Source organism: Phacochoerus africanus, chromosome 3 (genome assembly GCF_016906955.1).
Source record: "Phacochoerus africanus isolate WHEZ1 chromosome 3, ROS_Pafr_v1, whole genome shotgun sequence".
NCBI lineage: Eukaryota > Metazoa > Chordata > Mammalia > Artiodactyla > Suidae > Phacochoerus > Phacochoerus africanus.
The window spans coordinates 54,962,108-54,989,932 of NC_062546.1; the positions used below are offsets into that span (position 1 = coordinate 54,962,108).

The window sequence follows — 27,825 nt, forward strand, 5'->3', positions numbered from 1 at the left end:
ATTCCCTGATTTACTGCCAACTGTTCACCATTGCTCATCTTATGTTCCTCTTTTTAATCCATGTACTCTAAATAAAGCACATCATTTGTTTTTCTATTAGAAATATTCAGAAAGTGGAGGAAAAAAGCAATCGCTGCCTTTGTGGCACTTGCCGGCCATAAAATTTTGCACACTCTTTCTCCTCTTGAATACATTCAGAACTTTTATTTAAAATTACCCCCCCCCCATCCCTGAACCGTATTTTTCAACGAACACATAGCTCACTCTATGGTCTGCATTTCTCTTGATAAGTAGAATTAGAGACTAGTTGAAAAGGCTGACAGCATATTAGCTCAGAAATGACAGAGGCAATCTCTAAGGAGTAGAAATTTTCTCATCCACATTGTTTTTTCTAGGCATCTGTCAAGACAGAGCAAACATGAAAGTGATGAAGACATTGAGCAGCAGGCGCATTTGCCAGTAATGCTCTGCTTTTTAAACAGAGTCCACCTTTATGCGCTTACAGTTGGTCATTAATGGAGACGGTCTGCATTTAATTCTATCTATCCACAAAGAACATCCTGGCTGTACACACGGAGACTATAATTCTTCTGTATTCCTGCCTGAAATTTTGGTTCAATAATCCATATATAATTGCGTTGAGGCAGCTGTTGAAATAAGCCATATAGTAACTGGCCACAAACAGCCACTCTGGGATCCTGGGTGCCATGCTGGCAGGGTCCGAGGCCACAGCGAGACCAATGAAGTTTAGAGGAGCCCAGCAAATGGCGAAAAGTACAAAAACCACAAACATGGTGACGAAATTCCTGAAGTCCTGTGGTTTCAGTCTGGGGTTATTTTCCGGTTTCGCCCTCCATCTGATCTGAAGAACCAGGACCCAGATTCTTAGGTAACAGAAGATGACAATGACCATAGGAACTAGGAAATGGAAAACCACCACCGCTGTGGTGTATGTAGAACTGACGGACTGTGCGAATGTACAGGAATAGATCCTCGGGTCATACTGCAGGGTTCCCATACACAAGTTGGGTACGATCGCCACAAGTGTCAACACCCATATCAAGAACACGCAGCAGAGGGAATTCTTGTTGCTGTACCACCTGTCGTATTTGAGACTGTGGCAGATGTAGCAATAGCGGTTGATGGCAATTCCCGCGATATTGAATATGGAGCCAATGACACTCAAGCCCATCAGGAAACCACTAAGTTGGCAATGCAGATGGCCCAGGTGCCACCCATTGTTAAATATTGACATCAGCACCAGTGGGTACGGATACACAGCCACCAGCAGGTCAGCAACTGCCAGGCTCACCACAAATATATTTCCTAGAAGACAAAGGTTTAGAAAAGACGTGTGATTACTGTTTCACATGGCTTGCACTGGTTTTCTTTAACAGTTATTAAAAAAAGAGCTGTTTCTGCAGCTCAGATGACCTGACATCACAGCACCATCATGTTATAAATGAAGTAGAAGCTAGTTTCACCAGGAACTGAACTCACTGTTGTCCTTGTCAAATCAATGCCACTGTTCCCCAATTCCCCAAAGAAGGCCCATTCCACAGTCAAAACCATTGTCTTTCAAGCTGTTTCTTTTCTCTATTGTGCTTTTTTAAAAAACTCTTGTATTCAAGATACTCACATTACATCTTTCTTTTTTTTCTGGAATCTTCTACATTCTCTGAGAAATCTCTCACCACATTATTTCTCAAGCCAGCCACGACTTCCCTAAATCCCAGGCCTTTGATCTTGCTCTAGCTCTTTGAAAGCTCTCAAGTGGGTCACTAACTCCTGTTCTGGGAAAGCAATGGATCTTCATCCACAGCATAATAGTTAAGAAAAAGAGGATTCTGGGGTTCCCGTCATGGCACAGTGTTTAACAAATCCGACTAGGAACCATGAGTTTTCGGGTTTAATCCCTGGCCTTCCTCAGTGGGTTAAGGATCCGGCATTGCTGTGAGCTGTGGTGTAGGTTGCAGACGTGGCTCAGATCCTGAGTTGCTGTGGCTCTGGCATAGGCCGGTGGCTGCAGCTCCAATTTGACCCCCTAGCCTGGGAACCTCCATATGCCACGGGAGCGGCCCTAGAAAAGGCAAAAAGACAAAAAAAGAAAGAAAGAAAGAAAGAAAGAAAAGAAAGAAGAAAGAAAGAAACATAAAGAATAACTAAAGAGAAAGTGACGACATGTCCTTACTTCTTAATTCGACTGCCTATCCTTCATGACCTTCACGTCCTTACAGAAATGACCTCCCTCCCCTCCCCGCCCTCCCTCCCTCCAACCTCCCACTCCCTCCTCCCTCCGTCCTCCCTCCACTCCATACGAGCTGCTACGACAGTATTCAATGTTATCAATCATCTGTGTAACTATGGGCTTCAACCCCTTACTAGCTGTCTAACTAAGGCAACTGATCTCATCAAACTTCAGTTTCTTCATTGATATGTGGGGACAGTGGTAGTTTCATTCTCACAGGGTGATGAGGATTAAAGGAGGCAGTCTATGCCAAGTGCTGAGCAGTATGGGACAGCCATGTGATAAGTAATTCATACATGCTGTTGATGTTCTACAGCCCCCTCACCTCAATCCAAAGGAAAAGGGAGAAATTCTTTTAGATTTTATAGAGGAGTTCCTGTTGTGGCTCACGGGTAATGAATCTGACTAGTATCCATGAGGATGCAGGTTCGATCCCTGACCTCCCTCAGTGGGTTAAAGATCCCAAGTTGCCGTGAGCTGTGGTGTAGGTCCCAGAGGCAGCTTGGATCTGGCATGGCTATGGCTGTGGTTGTAGGCTGGCAGCTGCAGCTCCCATTTGACCTCTAGCCTAGGAACATCCATATGCTGTGGATGTGGCCCTAAAACGTCAAAAATAAATATAAATAAATTTTATAGAGAATTTAAGGTAGAAAAATTAAACCCTAGATAATCTGATTAAGGGATCATTTTCTAGATTACAACTCAATGTATTTTAAAGTATAAACAGGGAGTTCCCATCGTGGCTCAGGGGTAAAAACCTGAATAGTATCCATGAGGATTCGGTTTGATCCCTGGCCTTGCTCAGTGGGTTAAGCTCCAGTGTTGCTGTGAGCTGTGGTATAGTCACAGATGCAGCTTGGAACTAGCGTTGCTGTGGCCGTGGCATAGGGCAGCAGCTGCAGCTTCAATTTGACTGCAAAAAAACCCCAAGTATAAACAAATAACTATTAAATTTTATGAGATGTGCTACAAGTATGTTACTTACTTCTGCAGCTTGTTTTTCTTTTCTTTGTTTTTTTACTATTCCTTCTGCCCTACATAGCTCCTCTCTCTAACTTTTCAACACTACCAATTTTCCAAATTTTCCCAAGTCCATCCGTTTTTTTTTTTTTTTTTTGCTTCTTCAGGGCCTCACCTGCAGCATGTGGACGTCCCCAGGCTAGGGGTCGAATTGAAGCTACAGCTGCCGGCCTACACCACAGTGACAGCAACACCAGAGCCTTAACCCACTGAGCGAGGCCAGGGATCAAACCTGCATCCTCATGGTTCCTAGTCGGGTTCATTAACCACTGAGCCACGATGGGAACTCCTCCCAAGTCCATCTTAAATAGAAATGCCCAGAGCCTTTGCTTATTTGCCCAATCACGTGGGAGAGCTTCCTCTTTCGAAGGTTCCTAAATCATTTTATCTTTACCACATTTAATTTAGGTTAAATCAGGTTAAACTCCATTCAATAAAAATGCATTAGGCATTCCCCAGTGGCTCAGTAGGTTAAGGATCTGGCATTGTCACTGCTTTGGCTCTGGTTACTCCTGTGGTGAGGGTTGGATCCCTGGCCCTGGAATTTTGCCGCTGGTGCAGTCAAAAACAAAAGCCTATTAAGTGCATATAATAGGTACTGGGGAAACCAGAATAAGCCGTCAGAATCCCTATGATCCTTGATTTTAGAAAAACCAATAAAATGAAAAGAGAAAGGAATGCATATAATTAGAGGCAGCAAGGAAGGGAGTGAACTGGACAGAAGTGGGGAGGGACATTCCAGGCAGAGTGATGTATATTTTCTTTGATTGTATTTATTTGTAAACTTGGCTTTCCTATGTTTCTACACTCTAGTCCCCTGAGAGTATATCTTCCTCATATTTGTATCCTGAATGGTACCCAGCTGAGATTTTTGCTCAAATGTTTGAGGAAGTAAATTAAATTGTCTTCTCCCAACATCTGAAATAAAATGAACTTTGTACTTGAGTTTCCGGTCTGATTAATTTTATTCCCTCCTGAAAAACACTGTGAAGACATGAAGTAAAAAAGGCAAGGTTTTGCCTTTAAGTAGGAATTTCACCTCAATTGTCGTAAAAGCAACTTCTTTGAAAACTGGTTATACTAGGCCAAGTAAAGCAATAAAAGCAATTTCCCCACAGATCAATTTCAATTACCTATGAAATACTTAAATTCCAAAGTGGGCATATTTCAATAAAATGTTTAACTCAACATGTTTAATACTTTAAAAATAAGTGAATATATGAAATTAAATTGTCATCAAAACGGTATATTTTTACCCACAACACCATGATGACAAATGGGCCTGATATAGATTTATTTTCAAAGGGGTTTAAAAATAAGGTAATAAATGATGCCACAGGTTTCTTTCATGGCTGTAATCCTCTGCTCCATTTAATTTATAGTAATTACGCTTCTTTTATGTTCAAATGATTGCATTAATTAAATGATTAACATTCTTTGAGGTAATCCTATTTTACAAGTGGAGAAAAAAGCCATAGACTCAGTGCAGATGTGGCTTCAGGAGCTCAGCTGGAAGCTTTATCACATCTGCTGTGTATGTATGTGTGTGTGTGAGAGAGAGAGACAGAGAGAAAGAGAGAAGAGAAGGAAAGATATTTCCCATTTTCATATAAGAATTTGGAGTTCTCCTGTGGGTGCAGCAGGTTACAGATCTGGCATTGTCACCGCAGCAACTTGGGTCACTTCTGTGGCATGGGTTTGATCCCTGGCCCAGGAACTTCTGCATGCTGCGTGTGGACACAAACCAGAAAAAAAAAAAATCCACCAGAGAAGAGTAATTAATTAAATCATAATTACATGCATTATAAATTCATATCCCATCTCTGCTCTGTGTAACGCAAGATAGATAATGACCTATCCATTTTTACCGATATCCAGGACTATACCAGCAGCAAAACAATGCACTCTGAAATTTAAAGTAATCTGATTTTTTTTTTCTTCTTTCTTTTTCTTTCTTTTCTTTTCTTTTCTTTTTTTTTTAGGGCCATACTCATGGCATATGTTGGTTCCCAGGCTAAGGATCAAATCGGAGCTGTCGCTGCCAGCCTACACCATAGCCAAGCAACACAGGATCCGAGCTTCATCTGTGACCTACACCACAGCTCAAGGCAATGCCAGATCCTTAACCCACTGAGCAAGGCCAGGGATCCAAACCGCATCCTCATGGACACTAGTCGGGTTTGTTACCGTTGAGCTACAGTGGGAACTCCTAAAGTAACTCTGTTAATGGCTGACAATTCCTTATCTTCTGGTTTAGTTCCCAGATCTTCCCATAGAGAATCATAGATTCACAGAATGTTAAGACTGAGTATTAGTGGTAGTCCAGGGGAACTCCAACTTTTGAGAGATCAGGAAAACTGAGACATATGGAGTTAAATTTGATGAAATCATAAAATTAGTGCAAGGCTGCAATGGTGTGGTTTATTCATGTTGCTTGGTGCATTTCCCTAAGAAGGTTCATGTGGTCAGAAATACAGGAGGGTTGGAAATTGGGCCCTCTGGCCATGCCCTGGCTTAGAGCCTCTTCAGCATAATTCTTATAAAGGCCAGTAGAACCAGAAAATTATGAAGACATGATGAAGGGAAGGGGAGACACTTAGAGGCCACTATACAGCAACCAGAAGAAACAGCTGACAGCCTCAGAGTGATTAAAGACACAGAAAAGTATAAAATGCAGGGAGTTCCCTTCGTGGTTCAGTGGTTAACGAATCCAACTAGGAACCATGAGGTGACGGGTTCGATTCCTGCCCTTGCTCAGTGGGTTAACGATCCAGCGTTGCCGTGAGCTGTGGTGTAGGTCGCAGACGCGGCTCGGATCCAGCGTTGCTGTGGTTCTGGCATAGACTGGCGGCTACAGCTCCGATTAGACCCCTAGCCTGGGAACCTCCATATGCCTCGGGAGCAGCCCAAGAAAAAGGCAAAAAGACAAAAAATAAATAAATAAATAACTTAATGGAGTTCCCTTCGGATATGGTGTTGCCATGGTTGTGGCACAGGCCTCACCTGCAGCTTTGAGTTTACCCCTTGTCTGGGAACTTACACACGCTGCAGGTGAGAAAAGAAAAGGGGTGGGGAGGGGAGAAGAATTTAAGGAGTTCTCTGGTGGCACAGTGGCTTAAGAACCCAGTGTTGTCACTGCTGTGGCTCAGGTTGCTGCTGTGTTCCTGGCCCGGGCATGGCCAAAAAAAAGACACTTTAAGAGGAAAAATCAAAGTAATATACATGGCCCTCTTGCTTTAGTTCAATTTTCCTTCAGTTTTTAAAGGTGTGACATTCTGCTAAGAATCCTGCATATTTTTTTTTCTTTTTTTGTCTTTTTAGGGCTGCACCCATGGCATATGGAGGTTCCCAGGCAAGGGGTCGAATTGGAGCTGTAGCCAATGCCTTACACCACAGCAGCAGCAATGCGGGATCCTTAACCCACTTAGCGAGGACAGGGATGGAACCTGCATCCTCATGGATGCTAGGCAGATTCACTTCCGCTGAGCCACGACAGGAACTCATTTTTTTTATTTTAAGTTTTTATTTATGGTGGATTTACATCATTCTGTCAATTTCTGCTGTACAGCAAAGTGACCCAGTCATACATTGATACACACTCTTTCTCATATTATCTTCCATCATGTTCCATTACAAATGACTGGTCATAGTTCCCTGGGCTGTAAAGCAGGACCTCACTGACTGCTCATTTTCCAGATCTGGTTATTTATTTATTTATTTCAGAAAGATGGCTTAGGGAGACAACCGTAATGGGTAAATATCCACCACGTTATAGCTAGATTGATTCAACCGTTCATCTTTATGCTGACTACAAATTACTCATGTCCTCACTATTATTTGTCTTACAGAATTAAGGATGAAACTGTAAAAACAAAAATGGAATACTTCAGCCACGTTAGTAGGCAATCCAAAAAATCATATTCACTCTATTTAGCAGAGTAGTCTTTATTTCCTTAGCTACTTTCCCCAAATTTAAAGGACTCAGTGAAATCCCAGCTTAAAAATACAAATTAATGGCACTTAATAATATCTCTAGTTAATTAGTGAAGAGCTCTAAATTGCTAAATTCCAAAAGAACTCCTGTTAATATAAAAATGATATAATCAAAGTATTACCCTATTTATATGCTAAAATTAAATAAATGAGAAATGAAAATGAGTTAACAGTACAAAGTATATAATAAGATTCTCATAAAGGTAGTTTTTAAAAATTCAAAATTTGGCTCTTTTTTCATGTCCTTAGAGAATATTTAAAGAGTGTATTACATATATATAGTATATAAATATGATGCATACGATATATATCAATATATGTCATATGTATTATATAGAGCAACCGTTTAAAAAACATACACATTCCCCAAGATAAGAATAGCTGAAAATATTTGAAACTCTAAATAGAGGAAACAATTAATGTAATCTAGTAAACACATAAAATAAGTAACATCGGGCACAAATAAAATTAGAACTTAAAAAAAAACTAGCAAACAAAATTATTAAAAGTTAAAAATTAAAATTTAAGCCAAATCTTAAAATGAAAATTAATTAACTGGAATAGAGTTTTTCTTGCTAAAGAACTATGTCCCAGGCTCCAAAAGTCCTAGACTTGGCACCCAGGAGACACCCAACAGATATTTAAATAATGAAAAAAGGAATAAATGCATGAAAGATAAAAGCACATTACCTCTTTCTAGATCACAACGGAAAAGAGTTTTGTATTCCTTAGAGTGTTAAAAAAATTACAGAAGAGGAAATATAGATTATTGATTATAATTGTGTACCATTTGCCATTTAATAGCTATGTGAGAAAAATTTTGTTGTTGTTGTTGTTGTTATTTTGCTTTTTAGGGCCATATCTGCAGCATATGGAAGTTCCCAGGCTAGGGGTCAAATCGGAGCTACAGCTGCCGGCCTACACCACAGCCGTAGTAATGCCAGATCCAAGCTGTCTGCAACCTACACCACAGCTCACGGCAACACCGGATCTCCAACCCACTGAGCAAGGCCAAGGATCGAACCTGAGTCCTCATGTACACTAGATGGATTCACTTCTGCTATGCCACAGTAGGAACTCCAAAATTTTTTGAATTTAAGTTAGCAGGTTTGTTCTCAAACCTTCTCCAATTGGTGATTCTTCAGGCTGTATTATTTTCTTCAAAAGATAAGAGCCAATCCATTCTCAAATAGCTCTGCTTTGTCTCTATTCTTAACTGAGTTCTTTGAAGTTCTCTCATGAATTCTCCCTTCAAGGAAATTTCACATTTCCCAATTTTCTACCTATTGTTCTTTGATCCTGAGGTGACATCTTTTAAAAATGCTTATGACTACTTTAGGCTCCAGCTCTCATATACCAACCAATTTTCAAATTTCTCTTGAAAAGTTTCTCTATTATATAAACATGTTTCTAGTCTTATACCTTTATACCCCATGTCTTATTTTTATTTGAAAATAAAAGAACAAACGTTTTTAAAGTGCCTGGGTAGAAAGTAATCTCTTTGAATGTAGGAGCCATGTTTTACACAAGCTTAAACTCGTGTCTTGCATTTTGACAAACTAACAAGGATTTGCTGACCACTTACATTCTGTCTCATGCAGCAGGTACCTGATAAGTATTTATTTAAATAAATACTTGTTTTAATAAGCACCAAAAGTGCTCAACATCAAAGCCAAGTAAGCATCCTTTTAAGCCATGAGTTCAACAACCCAAGTTCACCCTAAATAGTCTGTATAATCAACCCCGGTATATTCATTTATTTTCTTTATCTTGTCCCCTTTTTAATTTCTTCATTGTTATTGACAAAAATACATAGCTTTATAGGACAAAAAAAATCTTAGAGAGCCTCAACCAGAAAATCCAGAAGTTTATCCCTCATTTGCAAACATTATTAATTTCACTATGGGGAGTTCCCATCGTGGCACAGTAGAAACAAGTCTGACTAGTATACATGAGGATGTGGGTTCGATCCCTGGCCTCACTCAGTGGGTTAAGGATCCAGCATTGCCGAAAGCTGTGGTGTAGTTTCAAGACATGGCTCAGATCTGGTGTTGCTGTGGCTGTGGCGTAGGCCTGAAGCTGTAGCTAGATTTGACCCCTAGCCTGGGAACCTCCATATGTCTTGGGTGCACCTACCCCCAAAAAAAGCAAAAAAAAAAAAAAATTTCACTATGATTCCTTGAGATTGGGTCAGCTTGATTAGCCAAACTCTCTGAAAGGTGAGAAAATTTGGTTGCTGATTAAAGACCCACCTTTGCAAATGGGAGTAGATGACATTGAGGCTACCAAGCAGAATTGTGAGCATGCAAAAATGTTTTTTTAAAGACATTCCATTAATTCCTTCTTTGGGAGCCTAGAAAATCCTGAATGTCTGTATTTCTTTTTTAGGAGATACGGCATTTCTTGCTATAAATCAGGCCATGATGATCATTGTACAATCATATATGTAACAAAATTCATTGAGTAATTAAAAAAAATAGAAGATAGGGCATTTCTGTCAGCTAGGCAAATGAAAAAATGTTTAGGAATAAGAGGGAATATCAAGGCACCTTGTAAAGGTCTTACTATTCACTTCGGACATTCTAGTTTTTAGTTTTAAAAGATGCTAACAGAGATTGAGCAAAACAAGCTCCAAGACTCTATGGGGATTTACAGTGATTTCCAAAGCAGACATTTTTCAAAGCAGGAATTTTTTTCAAAGCAGGAATTTTTTTCAAAGCAGAATCATCTAATTTAGTAAGAACTTAAAGCAGGGGTTTTAATCTAGGACTGTTTTTACTCTTGGCTGATTTTCAAAATTGCCAAGAGAAAAATGATTCTGAAACCTAGCAAAAATAAGCTCTAGCTTGTCCATGATTACTTTAATGCTGAAAATTGCTACTTTCTTATGAGATTGAATAGCAAAAGGCAAGATGCAAATTCAATCATGTAGACCCAAATTCGATCATATTTAGGAATCTAAAGCTACTGCTTGAGATTTTCATGGGCTTCTGATAAATGTGGAAACATTTAGGTTTCCATAATAATGTACTACACAGACCAGAAAAAAAAGTCATAAAACTTTAAGCAACAGCTAAGCAAGCAAATGGAAAAAACAAACCAAAAAAAGTCAATAAAATGTCTTTAAAAGTAAGAAATTGCCTTGCACCAATAATTCCAAACACCATGGAGAACCAACAGGAAGATAAATAGTCTGAGAAGAAAAGCATCAGATTAGAGATTATATTAAACATTAAGAGTTCCTGTTGTGGCTCAGCAGAAATGAATCTGACTAGCATCCATGAGGATGCAGGTTCCATCCCTCACCTCGCTCAGTGGGTTAAGGATCCAGCATTGCCATGAGCTGTGGTGCAGGTCGCAGACTTGGCTCAGATCCGGCATTGCTGTAGTGGTGGTGTAGATCGGCAGCTACAACTCTGATTCAACCCCTAGCCTGGGAACCTCCATATGCTCAGGTACAGTCCTAAAAAGACAAAAAAAAAAAAAACTTTGTCAGCTTGAAATCATCTCCAAGTCGATAAAAGTTAGGTGTAACTTTCTGAATGGTAACATATCTGTCTGTGAAAGTTATTGCAGCCTCTAGAGCTGATTCTTTTTAAATTAAGGAACAGATTGGCTGTTGAGATAATCAGTCTCTCAGAGGCTGGAGGCTGAAATAATCAGAATCTTGGCCTTACTTGCCCTGGGAAGGTAATGTTTTTCCGCAAAAGGGAAAACTGAGGTATCAGAGAATTTCCATGATTTGCATAATGCTGCAAAAGAAAACTAGATCCTACATCTTCGAATTCAAATTCTTGTCATATGTAGTGTTCACTTAAGAATACATCTAAAAAAAACCAAGCCATTAAAAAATAAAAACACTCTAAAAGAACTAATCATAGAATGCATACTACTACTATAATAATACCATTACTTGCACAGTATTTTGTAACTTCAAAATGATAGGTGGATGGATGGATGGATGGATGGATGCGAGGAATCTAAGTTATCCTCCTAGCATCCCTGTGAGGTAAGTACCTCATTGGAAAGATGGAGAAGCTGAGGCTTAGAGAGATTGAGTAACTGGGGCCTAAATATACTGCAAATAATGGTATTGTAAATACAAGACACAGCCTGGATCTTCTGATTTTAAGTCCTGGGCGGCTTCTGCTGTACCACACTGGATTGTGCTGGGATAAGAAATACTGATTATCTATGGATTGGGGATTTTAGTTTTCTTTATCTACCTGAGGAGGTTGATATGAGGACAAATAAAGCAAAATGTGGGAAAGTTCTTTGAAAACTGCACATTGCTCTATGTGTGTGAGGACAAAGCAGTAGACATTCTAAATAAGAAGTTATTTTTTTCTACTTTATCTACAGAAATCAGACCAAGTTAGCTGTCTGTGAAAAAGTACTGGTCGAATTGTATTTTGTGTCACACTTTTCATAGCCACAACGGGAACTCCCCAGTTTCCTGCTTTTACTTTCACAAGCTTGAAAAATGTCCCAAAAATGAATTAATAAATAAATTAAAAGATATATTATAAATTAGAGCATATAACATATATATAATAATAAAGTATACAATAAATATTATATATAATAAATTAAAAAATTAAATTGTAGGGTTGATGGGAGTTCCCTTCGTGGCTGAGTGGTTAACGAACCCAACTAGGCTCCATGAGGACGTGGGTTCAATCCCTGGCTTCGCTCAGTGGGTTAAGGATCTGGCGTTGCCATGAGCTGTGGTGTAGGTCGGCAGCTATAGCTCTGATTGGACCCCTAGCCTGGGAACTTCCATATGCCATGGGTGTGGCCCTAAAATGAAAAAAAAAAATTGTAGGGTTGAAAAGCTGAGTTCCTTTCATAACTGGTGTTGATAATGTTATACAGGTGCTATAAGATATTCAAATATTAGATAGAAATATTCGCCAAAAGACAACCAGCAGTTTTTTTCAAATTTATGGACCAGAACAATAAGAAGGAGGCTTAAGTTTTATCACAAAAAGTTCAGGGTTACCATTAAGACACTTGAGAGACTATTGAAGAACACTGTATACCCCAGAAGCTAGGCCTTTATTACAACTCTATTTACCTTTTGTCTGATGTCTGTGGATATTCAGTACATCCCAGGAAAGCACCATTTACAGTGAGAAGAAAATACAAGATGCAAAATGAACCTTTATGAAAAAAAAAAAAATTCCCGAAAGGATAAAATGACTCAGAAGTATTGTTGAAAATGCATTATTTTTCTTTTGCGATTTGGGCACCTGTTTCATATATATTTTATTTTGTGCTTGGTTTTGGCTTTAAAGATCCCACAGAATTCTGGCGTTTCAATCCCTGTGACTAGCCACTTTCATGACCTCAGTACAGACATTCTAAATCGATACTGCAGGAGAGACTGATTCTTTATTCTAGAACTGCTTATAATGTCCACCTTTGAACAGCTCAGGGGGCGAGAAGATTCACTCACGCCAACTTGATACTCTTTAGATGGCTATTATTGCACACAGAATGGCCAGCCTGGCTGCCTATAGAGGCTGTTCCTCCCATGTGCTTACCCTTTGAAGGGATCACATCACTATAGGCCTAGAAGAGGCCATTTCTCCCCAGGATCCAACCAGAGGCATGAAAAGGTGGCTCATCCCGGAGGATGGCTTGCTCACACACACCATTGGTCAGATGGTCATAACCATCCCTAGTTCATCCCCCCCAAACTCACAAGAACCTCCATATATCCCAGAGGAGCAACCCATTGTTTCTTAACCCAAAAGAGTCCCACCAGAACAGGCTTGAATTATTCTGGGTTCAGAGTTTCCATTGCAGCACAGTGGAAATATCCGACTAGTATCCATGAGGATGCGGCTTCGATCCCTGGCCTTGCTCAGTGGGTTAAAGGTCCAGCATTGCTGTGAGCTATGGTGTAGGTGGCAGACTCGGCTCAGATCTGGCCTTGCTGTGGCTGGGGTGTAGGACGGCAGCTGTAGCTCTGATTCAACCCCTAGCTTAGGAACATTCATATGCTGAGGGTGCCAATCTAAAAAGAAAAAAAAAAAAGAATTATTCTGGGTAGTTGATTACTTCATTCTCTTCCTGGGAGGGAAAACTCTACAGGAAATTTCTGAAACTTGTAGGTGTACCTTGTGAAATAAAGCAGGGGAAACCAGATGTCATTAAGGTATTTTTCTCCAGTGGATACAGGACAAATGGCACAGGTAGTTTAGGACAAGTGAGGCACGCTTTATTCTTCTTCTTATTTATTTATTTATGTATTTATTTATTTATTTATTTATTTATTTATTTATCATTTATTTGCTTTTTAGGGCCACACTTGTGGCACATGGAAGTTCCCAGGCTAGGGGTTGAATGGGAGCTACGGCTGCCAGCCCACACCACAGCTCACAGCAGCGCCAGATCCGAGCCGAATCTGCGATCTACACAGCAGCTCACAGCAATGCCAGATCCTTAACCCAATGAGCGAGGCCAGGGATCCAACCTGCATCCTCATGGATCCTAGTTGGGTTCATTCACCACTGAGCCATGAAGGGAACTCCGAGGCACGCTTTCTCAGGACGCACTTTCCTTGATCTATGATGCCTACTATATACACGTGTCACTATTGCCAATTTCATAGCATTATAATTTCCAACTTTGTAGTGAGTTTCATAATCATGTAGATTAAATGATACTAGAATCAGAAAGGACTCACAGATTCTGTCCAACCTCATCATTCTACTGATATGCAAACAGTCCAAGGAGATGATGACTTATCTACAAACTCAGATCCATTCAGTAAAGAAGTCCCAGGGTCCAGGTCCTGGATCCATTCTCTTTACAAACTCCTTCCATACCTCCCCATATATTGGTCCCCAACACAGGAGCACTCAACTTATAAGCAGCTATTACTCATTTCTGCCCTATCACTGACTCTAAATCCACCCTCTATTATCAGTTCTCGAACCTGAACCCTCTCTTGATTTTTCTGAATTAATAAGAGACACTCCAATACATACCACTCTTTCCCATTCTCACAGGATCCCAAGAGGCTCAGAACTCAGACAAGGCAGGTTGCTTTCAGGGGCCCATGAGTTTCAGATGACCCAGCCATTCAGCCACATTGTTGGTTTGAATGATTTTGTGGGCTACCTAGTGTAAGAGCCAAAATATCCTATAAAATATTCTTTTAAGAAATCCCACAGGAGTTCCCTGGTGGTCTAGTGGTTAGGACTCGGCACTGTCACTGCTGCAGTCCAAGTTCAATTCTGGGCTGGGAACCGAAATCTCATATTAAGCAGCTGCATGCTGCAGCCACACACACACACACACACACACACACACACACACACACCCCACAAGTGACCTTGTAGAATATAACATGCTTATAAGTTCAGGGCTGTCATTTTGCTGATGCACAACAGACACAGTTAGGAAAAAGAGATTCAAGTGTGACCTCTACTAAGCAATCAAATCTAATTATGTTGCTTAAAAAATACCAAAGCCCAAGGAGTAAGAAACAGACAACCAAGGAAAAGAGAAGGCAAAGGAAAGAAAGGAGGGGAAGGAATTTTTAAAAAGCCAGGATAGGAGTTCCCACCATGGCTCAGTGGTAACGCACCTGACTAGGATCCATGAGGATACAGGCTGGATCCCTGGTCTTGCTCAGTGGGTTAAGGATCTGGCGTTGCCATGAGCTGTGATGTAGGTCAGCAGCTACAGTTCCGATTCAACCCCTAGCCTGGGAACTTCCATATCCTGCAGAAGTGGCCCTAAAAAGCAAAAAGAAAAAATTTAAATATTAAAAAAATACTAATTCTTAAAATGGGCATTCCTAAGACTTGAAAGCATCTTAAAACTGGCCCTGGTGCATCCAAGGTTAAAACTCAGATCTTGAGGCCCAGAGTCTTCCTCCCCTCCATCGCTTATGTAGCCCCTCGTAGCAGTGACATGGGATGGAGATGGTCTAACTCGCAATACAGACCTGAGAGAAACGAGTACCAGCATGGAATGACATTGTTCCATCTCCCAGTCTTGGCATCATCTTGAGGAACATTTTTTTTTTACCATACTGACAGTTTATCACTGTGCACCAGACTGAAAAACAGTAATAAATTCTTTAGCTATCGATCTTTCTAAACTATTGTTTTCCTGTCTTCTTTTTTTTTTTTTTTTTTTCTTTAGGGCTGCACTTGCAGCCTATGGAAGTTCCCCAGCTAGGGGTCGAATTGGAGCTGCTGCAGCTGCTGACCTACACCACAGCCATAGCAACATGGGATCCAAGCCACCTCTGCAACCTACACCACAGCTCATGGCAATGCTGGATCCTTAACCCACTGAGCGAGGCCAGGGATTGAACCCACATCCTCATGGATACTAGTTGGTTTCATTTCTGTTGTGCCACAGTGGGAACTCCCTCCTTGTCTTCTTAAGGAGAACCACCTGGATGTGACTGGATCTTTCCTTGATGGCTCAGATTTATTATCTATGAAATCGAGAATATATCTATTATAAATAGATAATAAATCCATCATTGTGCTGTGTTCTTCTCAGGAGCAGTGAATGTTGGGCTCAGTTATTTGCTTCTGTGCAATGTTCCCACAAAGGCTATGCTTATTTAGTCTTTCTGATCGGCTTTTAATGAATCTCCATCTACCCATGTAGTTTGTCCCATGTACTGGTCCTTTAAATGTATCAGTCTGCCTCCAAATTCACGGCTTACAATTTATGGGTCCCAGATACTAGCCTCCGAGATTTCTGGAACTCTTAAGACAGAACAAATCAGCTGGTGGTAAGAGCCAGTTATTTTTGCTTATTTACATTTATTGGCTATGTTCTTCAGAGGTTAGATGGCTAGATAACTGAATTTTGAATAGGCAAGATATTATTGCACTCTTGCTTTATTTATTTGTTTAGCAAAAGTTTTAGTTAAGTGTAAGGTGCATATAGAAAAATGCAGGGAGTTCCTGTCGTGGCACAGTGGTAATGAACCCGACTAGTATTCATGAGGATGTGGGTTCAATCCCTGGCCTCGATCAATGTGTTAAGGATCCAGCGCTGCCATGAGCTGTGGTGTAAGCCGCAGACGTGGCTTGGATCCGGCACTGCTGTGGCTGTGGTATAGGCCGGCAGCTGCAGCTCTGATTTAACCTCTAGCCTGGGAACTTCCATATGCCTCGAGTCCGGCCTTAAAAAGCAAACAAACAAAAAAACAAACACCTCCCAATTACGAAAATATGACAGTCCCAAAGCTTCAAAGATTAAAGCTCACCACAGGTCTGTCTCCCACTTAGCTATGGGAATGAAATGTTTTATACAATCCCTAACAAACAATTGCTTAGCAATTGAACAAAACACAAAGTAGTATGGAAGGGTACTTTTCCTAGGTTCTTTCTCATAAAGTTTAAGAAGCACAACTGCTCCAGGCATGTAAATATTTTAAGTGAAAGTTTCTGCAGGACTCAAACTTACCAAGTGCTGCAAATATTGCTATCAACGAAGTGAGGTGTGCTCTGGGGGAAAGCACTGTCAATTAAATCCTGCTCCAGAACTTAGGGTTGGTGAGTAGAAACACTCTGTGCCCTCAGTTCCTCCTACGTAAAGAGGGTAACAGTGTCACCCCATTATAGGGCTGCCCCAAGAAGTCAGTTTATGTGGCTCTCAAAACTGTATCTGGCTCATAGAAGGATGCTTTTATTACCAAGAGAGAATGAATAGCCTTTTCCTCCCCCTCCTCTTCTTCTTCTTCTCCTTCTTCTTTAAGGAATAAAGGAATGAATACATTGGACAGGTCAAAGCAAAAGTCCTATTATAATAAGCTCTAGAAGTTCCCATTGTGGCACAGCGGCAAACTAATCTGGCTAGGAACTATGAGGTTGTGGGTTCAATCCCTGGCCTCGCTTATTGGCTTAAGGATCTGGCGTTGCCATGAGCTGTGGTGTAGGCTGCAGAGGCGGCTCAGATCTGGCGTTGCCGTGGCTGTGGTGTAGGTCAGTAACTGTAGCTCCGATTCCACTCCTATCCTGGAAACCTCCATATGGGTGCAGGTGTGGCCCTAAAAAGGAAAAAAAAAAGAAAGAAAAAAGAAAGCTCTAATCCAAGGAATCAAATCAGTAATGCAATGAGAAGATTGTACGGATTAACATATCCTAGTTGGAGCTGGCACTCTCAGAACCTAGAGGTACAGGGGACAGTGGTGACTGGGAGGAAATCAAGTCCTGGTAAGAAAGCAGGCTTCTCAGCTTTGCTGCTGGGGATAGGACAGCGAATTCTCACACCATGCTCACCGTGCTGGGTCCTCTCATGCCCTCTTTTTAAAAAATTCAATTTGGAGTTCCCGTCGGGGCACAATGGTTAACAAATCCGACTAGGAACCATGAGGTTGTGGGTTCGATCCCTGGCCTTGCTCAGTGGGTTAAGGATCCAGCGTTGCCATGAACTATGGTGTGGGTCGCAGATGCAGCTCAGATCTGGAGTTGCTGTGGCTCTGGCAGAGGCCGGCGGCTATAGCTCCGATTGGATCCCTAGCCTGGGAACCTCCATATGCTGCAGGAGCAGCTCAAGAAAAGGCAAAAAGACAAAAAATAAACAAATAAAATGTTTAAATAAATAAATAAATAAAAAGCAGTTTCTTTAAAAAAAAGAAGAAAAAAATTCAATTTATTTTAACTGAAAAAAACAAAAACAGTTCATTCATTTCTCCCGCTCCCAACCCCTCACCTCTGGCAACCACTGATCTGTTTTCTATATTGTAAGCTTGGTTTTGTTTTATTTTTGGAGGCGGGAGGGATTCATATATGAGAGATAATACACTATTTGTCTTTCTCTGTCTAACATTTCACTAACCATAATTCCCTCGAGGTCTATCCTAGGTGTTGCAAATGGCAAGATTTCATTCTTTTTCATGGCTGAGTAATACTTCATTGTGCACATACACAATATCTTCTTTATCCATTAAGCTGGCAGTGGACACTTAGGTTGCTTCCATATCTTGGCTATTATAAACAGTGTTGCAATGAACAGAGCAGTGCAGGTATGTTTTCAAGTCAGTATTTTGCTTTCTTTGGGTAAATACCCAGAAGTGAGGTTGCTAAATCATACAGTAGTTCTAGTTTTGAATTTTTTAAGGAAATTCCACACTGTTTTCTATAGTGGCTGCACCAATTTACATTCCTGACAACAGTGTAAGAGGGTTCCTCCTCTCCTCGCTAAACTTGCTATCTCCAGTCTTTTTGATAAAAGTCATTCTGACAGGTGTGTGGTGATAGCTAATTGTGATTTTGATTTGCATTTTCCTGATTGATGATGTTGAGCATCTTTTCATGTACCTGTTGACCATCAGCATGTCTCCTTTGGAAACACATCTATTTAAATCTTTTGGTCATTTTTTTTTTTGGGAGGGGAGGTAGGCCCAAGGCATATGGAGGTTCCCAGGCTAGGGATCTAAACAGAGCTGCAGCCTCCGGCCTATACCACAGCCACAGCAACGCCAGATCCTTAACCCACTGAGCAAGGTCAGGGATCAAACCCGCAACCTAATGGTTCCTAGTCAGATTTGTTTCCGCTATGCCACGATGGGAACTCCTGCTCATTTTCTTTTTTCCAGTGGGATTATCTGTGTTTTTGCTATTGAGCTCTATGCATTCTTTATGTATTTTGAATATTAGCCCCTTATCAGATATACAATTTGCGAACACTTTCTCCCATTCCCTAGGAGGCCTTTTCATTTCTTAGATGACTTCCTTTGCTGTGCAGAAGCTTTTTAGCTTGATGTAGTCCCACATGTTAATTTTTGCTTTCGTTGTTCTTTTGCTTTTGGTGTCAGATTAAAAAAATCATCGCCAAGACCAGTGTCCAGAGTTCACTGCCTGTTTTCCTCTTGGAGCCTCTTCTTGAAGGCAGAATGCCTTTCTGCACCTTCGTGTAAGCCAGTCAATGAAGTGAGTGATTCAGTGGACTAACTCAAGTTCAATTCATACTACCAGGTGTTTATTGACTAATTCTTAAACTATAGACTGTCCCAAGCATTATTTTAAAAAGGGAACCCTCTCAGAAAGGAGCTAAACAAAATTAAAGTGTTGATCAACTACGGTCAGAAGAAAAATACTGCTTTTGACAAACATGTAAGTACATGGTTCCTTCACCTCCCACCCTCACTTCCAAAAAGTTTGCCTCCAAATAAAGAACTAGGCATCTAATCAGCATTCAGTGTCCTGTGGACAGATTGGTCCCCGGACCCCCAACCAGGACAAATCAATTTCAATTTATTGTTTGGAGAAAATAAAAAATCGAGCTCAACTCAAGCACAAAATTAGCTTTAGCAGTAGTATATTTTATGAAAATATACTCTTCACTACAACAATATCTATGTTTAAAATGTAAATTTGTTTACCTCAGAGGAATTAATATTTACTTACCCAAGCAGCTACAGGAGCCTATGACTCTTTTAAAAGTGCATGCTAAAAACTGAAAACTACTCCTGACAACAAAACTAAAATACCCGCCCTATTATTCTAACACCTTATATATTTTCTCTTATTTTAACAAAGTTGGGGGAAAAAAATCAATGGCACGTAACAAAGCAATCGATGTGTTTGTTGATGTGATTTAAAAGGGCTTCTTGGGGAACTTTCTGCAACCTGTTTCTGGTTCTCAGTCTAATAAACCTCAGAAATTGAAAACGAAATAGTGGGGTTTTCGCCGAAAATAACGAGAACCTGACTCTGGCAAAGTTTTCTACCTTTTAGAGACTGAAAACTCCTTATTGTGTCATGAAAACACATCCTAGACCGGCAGGTTCAAGGAAATGTAAACCAAAGGGCTTTAATCTCTATTTTTAAAAATGACTCAAAGGAAAATAATTGAACTTTTCTTAGGAAAAGCCAGCCAACTGGCAGCTTGCTGGGGCTGCGTGCTGCAAAGGTGGCGGGAAAGGGAGAGGCTTCAGTCGGTGAAAGTTGGAGGCTGCCGGTCCAGGCTGCCAGGTCCCGGGAGCCCCTACCTGCGTTCCTCAGCTTCTTGTTCCGGTACACGGACAGGATGACCAGGAAATTGCCCAGGACGTCCACCACGATGGTGAAGATGAGGATGAGCGCGAGAGCCGAGACCAGCCACGAGGGGCGCGTCCGCGCCCCCTCCCCACCGCCCGGCGCCGGCTGCGAGGCGTTGAGCAGCGCGCTGCAGTTGCCCTTGGAGGTCCCGCCCGGCGCTCCCCACGGACGCCCAGCCATGCTGCGAGCAGGGCCAGCGCCCCTAGGGTGCCTGGCGAGCCAGCTCCGCCGCCTTTTATGGCTCCTCCCGGCGCCCGCTCCCCATACCGCGGCAAACTCGGCACCTGCAGCCCCAGCATGGTGACACCTGGCGGCCGCCTGGGGCTCTGTTGACGGCGCTGACAGCGCCCCCGTGTGGGGAGCCCGGGGCAGCCGCCCGTTCCCAAAGCGGGCAGTGAGCCGACAGAAGCCTTCGCAGGCAACGTCGCACTTTGGTCCACGGAACATCCCACGGTCCATGAAACAGTCTGTCCTCTCTGGGACATTTCACCAAGCAGGGCCAGACTGCTTGGGGTCGAATTCCGCCTCGAATTGAGGCAAATTAGATAACCACCTTGTGCCCCAATCTCTTTCTCTGTAAAATGAAATGAGATAGTATCTCAGCTATCTCCTAAACGGTATGAGGTGAAAAAAGCCCAGGAACTTTCTGTCAGGTGTTGCACCATTCTTGAAAGAGAAAGTGTTTTCCCCAGCTCCCCTTACCTCCTGCTCACATACTGCAAAGGCCATCCATAATTGTGATCATCTTTCCCCGAAAGCTACATTTCTTTTGAGATTTCTCTTTTTCTTTCTTTCTTTCTTTTTTCTTTCTTTCTTTCTTTCTTTCTTTCTTTTTCTTTCTTTCTTTCTTTCTTTCTTTCTTTCTCTTTCTTTCTTTTCTTTCTTTCTTCTTTCTTTCTTTCTTCTTTCTTTTCTTTCTTTTCTTTTCTTCTTTTTTTCTTTCTTTCTTTCTTTCTTTCTTTTCTCTCTCTCTCTTCTTTCTTTCTTTTTTCTTTTTTTTTGGTCTTTTTGCCTCTTCTAGGGCGCTCCTGCGGCATATGGAGGTTCCCAGGCTAGGGGTCGAATTGGATATTTTGAGATTTCTTGAGCACTGTCCTTTAAATGACAAGTTCTTGCCCTCATCTTCTGTGCGAGCTTCTGCCTGCTTCCTCCATGTAAGGGGAATGAGAATGGAGGATGCTATGGGCCAGAAGTGACAGAAGACTCCACTGGGAATACTGATCCAGAGCAACTCATTTTTCTGTCAAATGTCAGGAATTAAATCGATTCAAAGTAGCCACAGCCTTGCTGCTATAGCTATTCAACTCAAGCAAATGTTCTCTAACACATTTCTTCCAGGTACAGTACAGAACCTGAAAGGCTTTAGCCACCAAAGCCATGTGCTGTCCTTGCAGACATGCACAAGGCATATAGTCAACCTGTAGCTTTTAAAAACAAACTTTCCGGAGTTCCCTTCGTGGCGCAGTGGTTAACGAATCCGACTAGGAACCATGAGGTTGCGGGTTCGGTCCCTGCCCTTGCTCAGTGGGTTAACGATCCGGCGTTGCCAGTGAGCTGTGGTGTAGGTTGCAGACGCGGCTTGGATCCCGCGTTGCTGTGGCTCTGGCGTAGGCCGGTGGCTACAGCTCCGATTCAACCCCTAGCCTGGGAACCTCCATATGCCGCAGAAATAGCAACAACAACAACAACAACAACAACAAAAAGATGAAAGACAAAAAAATAAAAAATAAAAACAAACTTTCCTTGACCATTGGAAGTTGCCCACAAAATCTGCAACCTCAATATGTAACTACCAGCCACCAGGCTCTGGAAGTCACTCCAGAAAAGGTTGAGATGTAGCACAACAACAGCAGTCTGGAACTTTTCAATAAATCAGCCAAAGATTGGTGCTTATCAAGGAAATAAATCAATCCATCTGTATCCCAGGTTTCCTTTTATATCTTTTCTATATCCAGGACTTAGGGATAAAGTCCTAGATTAAAATCAATTTCCTTTCACTCGTTAATATATTTGTTCAGGAAAAACTTTACATATCACATCTCTGTGTTTAAAATAAAGCCCCTAGGAGTTCCCTTGTAGCATAGCTGGTTAAGGACCTGCAGTGTCCCTGCAGTGGCTCCAGTCATGGCTGTGGCTCAGGTTCCATCCCTGGCCTGGGAATTTCCACATGCCACTGCAGCCCAAAATTAATTCGGGAGTTAGTTAATTAATTAATTAAAATAAAGTCCTTACCCTCCAAATTACAATGAGTGCTATGGATGTTTTTATGAGATACAGAGGTGAAAGGGAAAAAGTGCACAAGAGCATGAGAGCATTACGGAAGGATTTTGAAAACTAATAGAAACATTAAATGAGTTTAATAATAGGATTTTTAACTAATAAATCTAATTTGTAAGAGAAGTTTTAGGGCTATAGCAAAATTGAGGGTATGTACAGTAAGCCTAAGGCCAGAGTAGCTATACTGACAGCAGATAAAACAGATTCCAAAGCAAAATATATTGTCAGAGACAAAGAGGGAGAAATCATAAGAATACAAATTCAACAGGGATACATAATAATATAAAATGCGTTTGTACCAAATAAAAAAGTTTTCAAATACATAAAGCAAAAATTGACATAGTAAAAGGGAGAAATAGACAATCCCACAATAATAAATGGAAATTATAACTCCCCTGCCTTAGCAAGGATACAAACCTAGATAAACATTCAGCAGACATAGAAGATCTGAGCAAAACTGTCAACAACTTTGGCGTTTCAAGTGCACAGGGACATGTACTAGGAAAGACCATGTTCTAGGCTATAAAAAATACAAATATTAACAACTGAAATCACATAAAAGGCATTCTCTAACTACAATGGAATTAAGTTAGTAATCAGTAAAAATATGGTAGCTAGAAAAACCCAAACCAGGATTTTCTGTTATGGCTCAGCAGTAACAAACCCGACTACTGTCCGCGAAGACACGGATTTGATCCCTGGCTTTGCTCAGGGGGTTAAAGGATCTGACATTGCCGCGAACTGTCGTGTAGGTCACAGATGCAGCTCGGATCCCATGTTACTATGGCTGGGGCAGAGACCAGTGGCTACAGCTCCGATTTGACCTCTAGCCTGGGAACTTCCATATGCCTCAGATCTGACCCTAAAAAGACAACAAAAGAAAAAGAAAAAAGGAAAAACCCAAATCATTTGGAAAGCAAAAAACATCCAAATAATCATTGGGCTAGAAAATAACCATAACGTAAATGTTAATATTTTGATCCCATTTTAATATTGAAGTAATAACGATCATGAAATGATGTGGGGTAAGACCTCCTGTGTGAAATGACACAGGATCATTTCTGCAGTTATAGTGTCTCAATAGTAAGCAGCTGTTAAAACTTTGAATTATGTGGCTTGGGTCTCCAACCAGTTTTTTTTTTAATATATAATTAAAAAATCATACTGAGTATATTTGATTTACAATACTGTGTTAGTTTCAAGGATACAGCAAAGTGATTCAGTTATACATACACATATATCCAGATATATCCATTCTTACTTTTTTTGAAACTCCAATCAAATCCATTGTTTAAATTGTAGAATGCTAATTAATGTTAAGTATTTATATGAAAAATAAAGGTTGCCTTGATATTTCTTCCATAGACTATGAATAATCATTAGGCAATGTAGCAAGGGAAGTGCATGGAGGGTTAGGCAACATTTTTGGGGTTACCCAAGGAGCCCCTTCAATGTGTGTGTGTGTGTCTCTGTGTTTGTAGGTGTGAGCCAAGAGTGTGTGGTAGGTCTTGAAAACTTCTCTGCTTCTTGTACAAAATAGACGAAAAATATGGCTCCTAACCAAGATGAGTCCACATTATCTTTTTTTCTTCTTTTTTATTTTAGGGCCATACTTTTGGCATATGGAGGTTCCCAGGCTAGGGGTCCAATCAGAGCTATAGCTTCCAGCCTTACACCACAGCCACAGCAAAACAGGATCCGAGCTGCATCTGTGACCTCCATCACAGCTCACAGCAATGCTGGATCCTTAACCCTCTGAGCAAGGCCAGGGATCGAACCTGCATCCTCATGGATACTAGTTGGATTCGTTATCGCTGAGCCACAACAGGAACTCTCAGAGTCCACCATTATCTTTTATAGGAATTACTGTCACAGCTTATTAACTAATCCCCTTGGCTCTCATCTAACTCCCCTTCAATATATTCGAAAGCCAAGGATTTTTCCTCAGGCATAAATTTAAGTATAACGCTCTCTTGTATTAAAAGCAAATACATACATTCATATATTCTGTCCTCCAATTGCTCCTTGGAATCAAGCCAAATTCCGCAGGTGTGTCCACACCTTCCATAACTTGGTCTTTCCAGCCTTCCCCTTCCTAACCATCCTTTCCCTCTGTCAGGGCACCTGTTCCCACCTCCAATCCCGTGAATTTCCTCTAGTTCCTCAAGCATATTATTACTGACTTCCTCCTGATTTTCCCACATGTTCCTTCTGCAAGAAACACTCCTTCCCAGGCTCTCTTCTGGAATCGCTCTGACCCTGCCGTGAGGTCATCCCAAAGTCTTAGTTATGCCTCCTCCTTTGTGCTTTTATAGTTTTCTGTCCTTTGCCCTAATATTCAGCACATGCCGATGGTACCTCTCTGTTTTTTACTGGAATCCTACCGCAAGACTGGGGCTTCTTTGCAGTTGCATCCCCAGCACTGAATGCCTTATCTGGGGTTCAGCAGACATCAACAATTATTTGCTGAATAAAATGAGAAAATTAATGAATTCATTATTGTCTGGTAGCTCTGAGATAACAATTTATATGAAATTATATTTTTCATCATATTTATAAACTTCTGATTTATCAGAAAAATGTCCTTTGTCAGACTAATGCATTCGTAATGCATTTGCTACCCTCGAGTCGTGAGACATTTTCTCTATATTTGTTTCTCCAGTCAACAGCAAGGTGGAGAAAATATATTTTTCACTGAAAGAATTTTTACGTTGCATTATTAGGTTAGTTAATATGGATTTTATATGCTTGCCAGCTGTGGGAAGAACGCTACATTAGGTACTCTGCAAGATATAAAATAATATAATCCAAGAATTTAAGGGTGTTTTGTTTTGTTTTGTTTTTTGTCTTTTTGCCTTTTCTAGGGCTGCTCCCACAGCATATGGAAGTTCCCAGGCTAGGGATCAAATGGGAGCTGTAGCTACCAGCCTACGCCAGAGTCACAGCAGTGCCAGACCCAAGCTGCATCTGTGACCTACACCACAGCTCACGGCAACACCAGATCCTTAACCCACTGAGCAAGGGCAGGGATCGAACCCGCAACCTCATGGTTCCTGGTCGGATTTGTTAACCACTGTGCTACGAAGGGAACTCCCCTAAGTTTTATTTAATGTATATATATATTTCACTAAATATTTATGTAGTCTAATTACAAGAGCTAAATATACTATAAAATAATATTTTAGTATTCCTTAGTATTAGTCACAAAGTTTCATTTCATGTTAATCCAAGTAAAATATTGCTTACAGAAGAAAATGAGTAGTTCAAAGATTAAATCAAGTTTTTGGTGGATGTGTGTAAAAATATATGACAAAAGTAGTTTCATCATGTGCCTACGATATGCACTGTAGTGGGTGTTAGAAAATACTATACCCATGATTCTGCTGGAACTCAGGGGAATAAAGGGAAAGGTTCTTGGACAAACACAGACCACCTGGAATTGGAGCTGGTGGGTGAGGGGCTAGTTTGGCCAAAAGGCCCTGAGACTTCCCTTCTGATTCAGAAATGACTCAACAGCTGACCCGCTAGGAAGAGCTAGTTTGGGGAGCTATACTCCATCTATGCCTCTTGGAGGTCTTTGGGAAGCAAGCTGAGAAGACAGGGGAAAAAAAAAAAAATGCCAGTGAACTCATGATTGGGTTCCAAAGGATGTATTATTATAATATATCCAGCAGCAAAGATGAAGTGAAAAGCTGCATAAAACTGAAAAAAATTGGGAGTTCCCATCGTGGCTCAGCAGTAACGAACCCAACTAGTATCCACGAGGACTTGGTTTCAATCCCCGGCCCCACTCAGTGGGTTAAGGCTCCTGCATTGCCATGACCTGTGGTATAGGTCACAGATATGGCTCAGGCTCAGATCTCGCGTTGCTGTGACTGTGGTTCTGGTTTGTCCCCTAGCCTGGGAACTTTCATACCCTGCAGTGCAGCTTTCAAAAGACAAAAACAAGAACTGAAAAAAACTGAGGAAACTTTCCCCATATTATAGGAATATAGGCCAAAGAGATGGGTGTGGTACCATTTCAAAAAGAGGGCAATGTCTTTACCAAATGTGCTGGGAAGGGAAGAAGGAAGAAGAAGATGAAGAAGATGAAGAAGAAGAAGAAGAGGAAGGGGAAGGGGGAAGAAGAGAAGAAAAAGGAGGAAGAAAAGAAAAAGGAGGAGAAGAAGAAGGAGAAGATGGAGAAGGAGAAAGAGAAGAAGGAGAAAGAGAAGAAGGAGAAGGAGGAGAAGGAGAAAGAGAAGAAGAAGGAGGAGAAGAAGGAAGAGGATGAGGAGGAGAAGAAGAAGGAGAAGATGGAGAAGGAGAAAGAGAAGAAGGAGAAAAAGAAGAAGGAGAAAGAGAAGGAGAAGGAGGAGAAGAAGGAGAAGACAGAGAAGGAGAAAGAGAAGAAGGAGAAAAAGAAGAAGGCGAAAGAGAAGGAGAAGGAGGAGAAGAAGGAGAAGACAGAGAAGGAGAAAGAGAAGAAGGAGAAGGAGGAGGAGGAGAAGAAGGGGGATAAGGAGAAAGAGAAGAAGGAGAAGGAGGAGAAGAAGGTTCCATCAGTGCAGAAGGGTAGAGAGGGATCTATTTTACAAGCAAAGTGGGGAACGGCCTCATTAATTTCTTTATAAATGTCGCCCATGGAAAAAATGACTGAACACAGACCTAAGTACATTAAGACTCCTGTAATTTTTCCCATCATCTAGGAAGAAAAAGCTACAGTCAAAGACATTAATTTAGGAGTTCCCGTTGTGGCACAGCAGAAATGAATCTGACTAGGAACCATGAGGTTTCGGGTTCGATCCTTGGCCTTGCTCAGTGGGTTAAGGATCTGGCATTGCCATGAGCTGTGGCTCATGTGTCGCAGACATGGCTCTGATCTGGCTGGTGTAGGCTGGCAGCAACAGCTTCGATTAGACCCCTAGCCTGGGAATGTCCATATGCTGCAGGTATGGCCCTAAAAAGACAAAACCCCCAAAAACCAAAGATATCAATTTAAATATTGCCTGCTGTACTTGAATACTATGATAAAGTGGAGTGCAAATGCACACAAACGCACAAGCAAAAATCCGCATGGCCCATAGTCATTGAAAATTTTCTTACTGCTTAAAACAACAGACACTTGTCAGCTTGGTTCTTCCCTATTGTAACGCTGAATACAAGCCCTGAGTTCCTCTCTGGCTAAGATCTCACCATAAATCCCTAGTTGGAGATTTCATAAATAGGAATAAATAGGACTTATTTGATAAATAGGAATCACATTTCTCTTGGGGAGGC

At 41.2% G+C, this 27,825-nt stretch overlaps 1 protein-coding gene across 1 annotated transcript; it reads right to left on the reverse strand.

Moving 5' to 3' along the window:
* Nucleotides 1-274: 274 nt before the first annotated feature.
* On the reverse strand, nt 275-20,973 carry MTNR1A (melatonin receptor 1A). The gene is given in 3 exon segments (XM_047770382.1): nt 275-544; nt 546-1,326; nt 20,241-20,973. Coding segments are annotated over 3 exon segments (1,359 nt in total). The 5' UTR covers nt 20,749-20,973; the 3' UTR covers nt 275-474.
* Nucleotides 20,974-27,825: the final 6,852 nt, after the last annotated feature.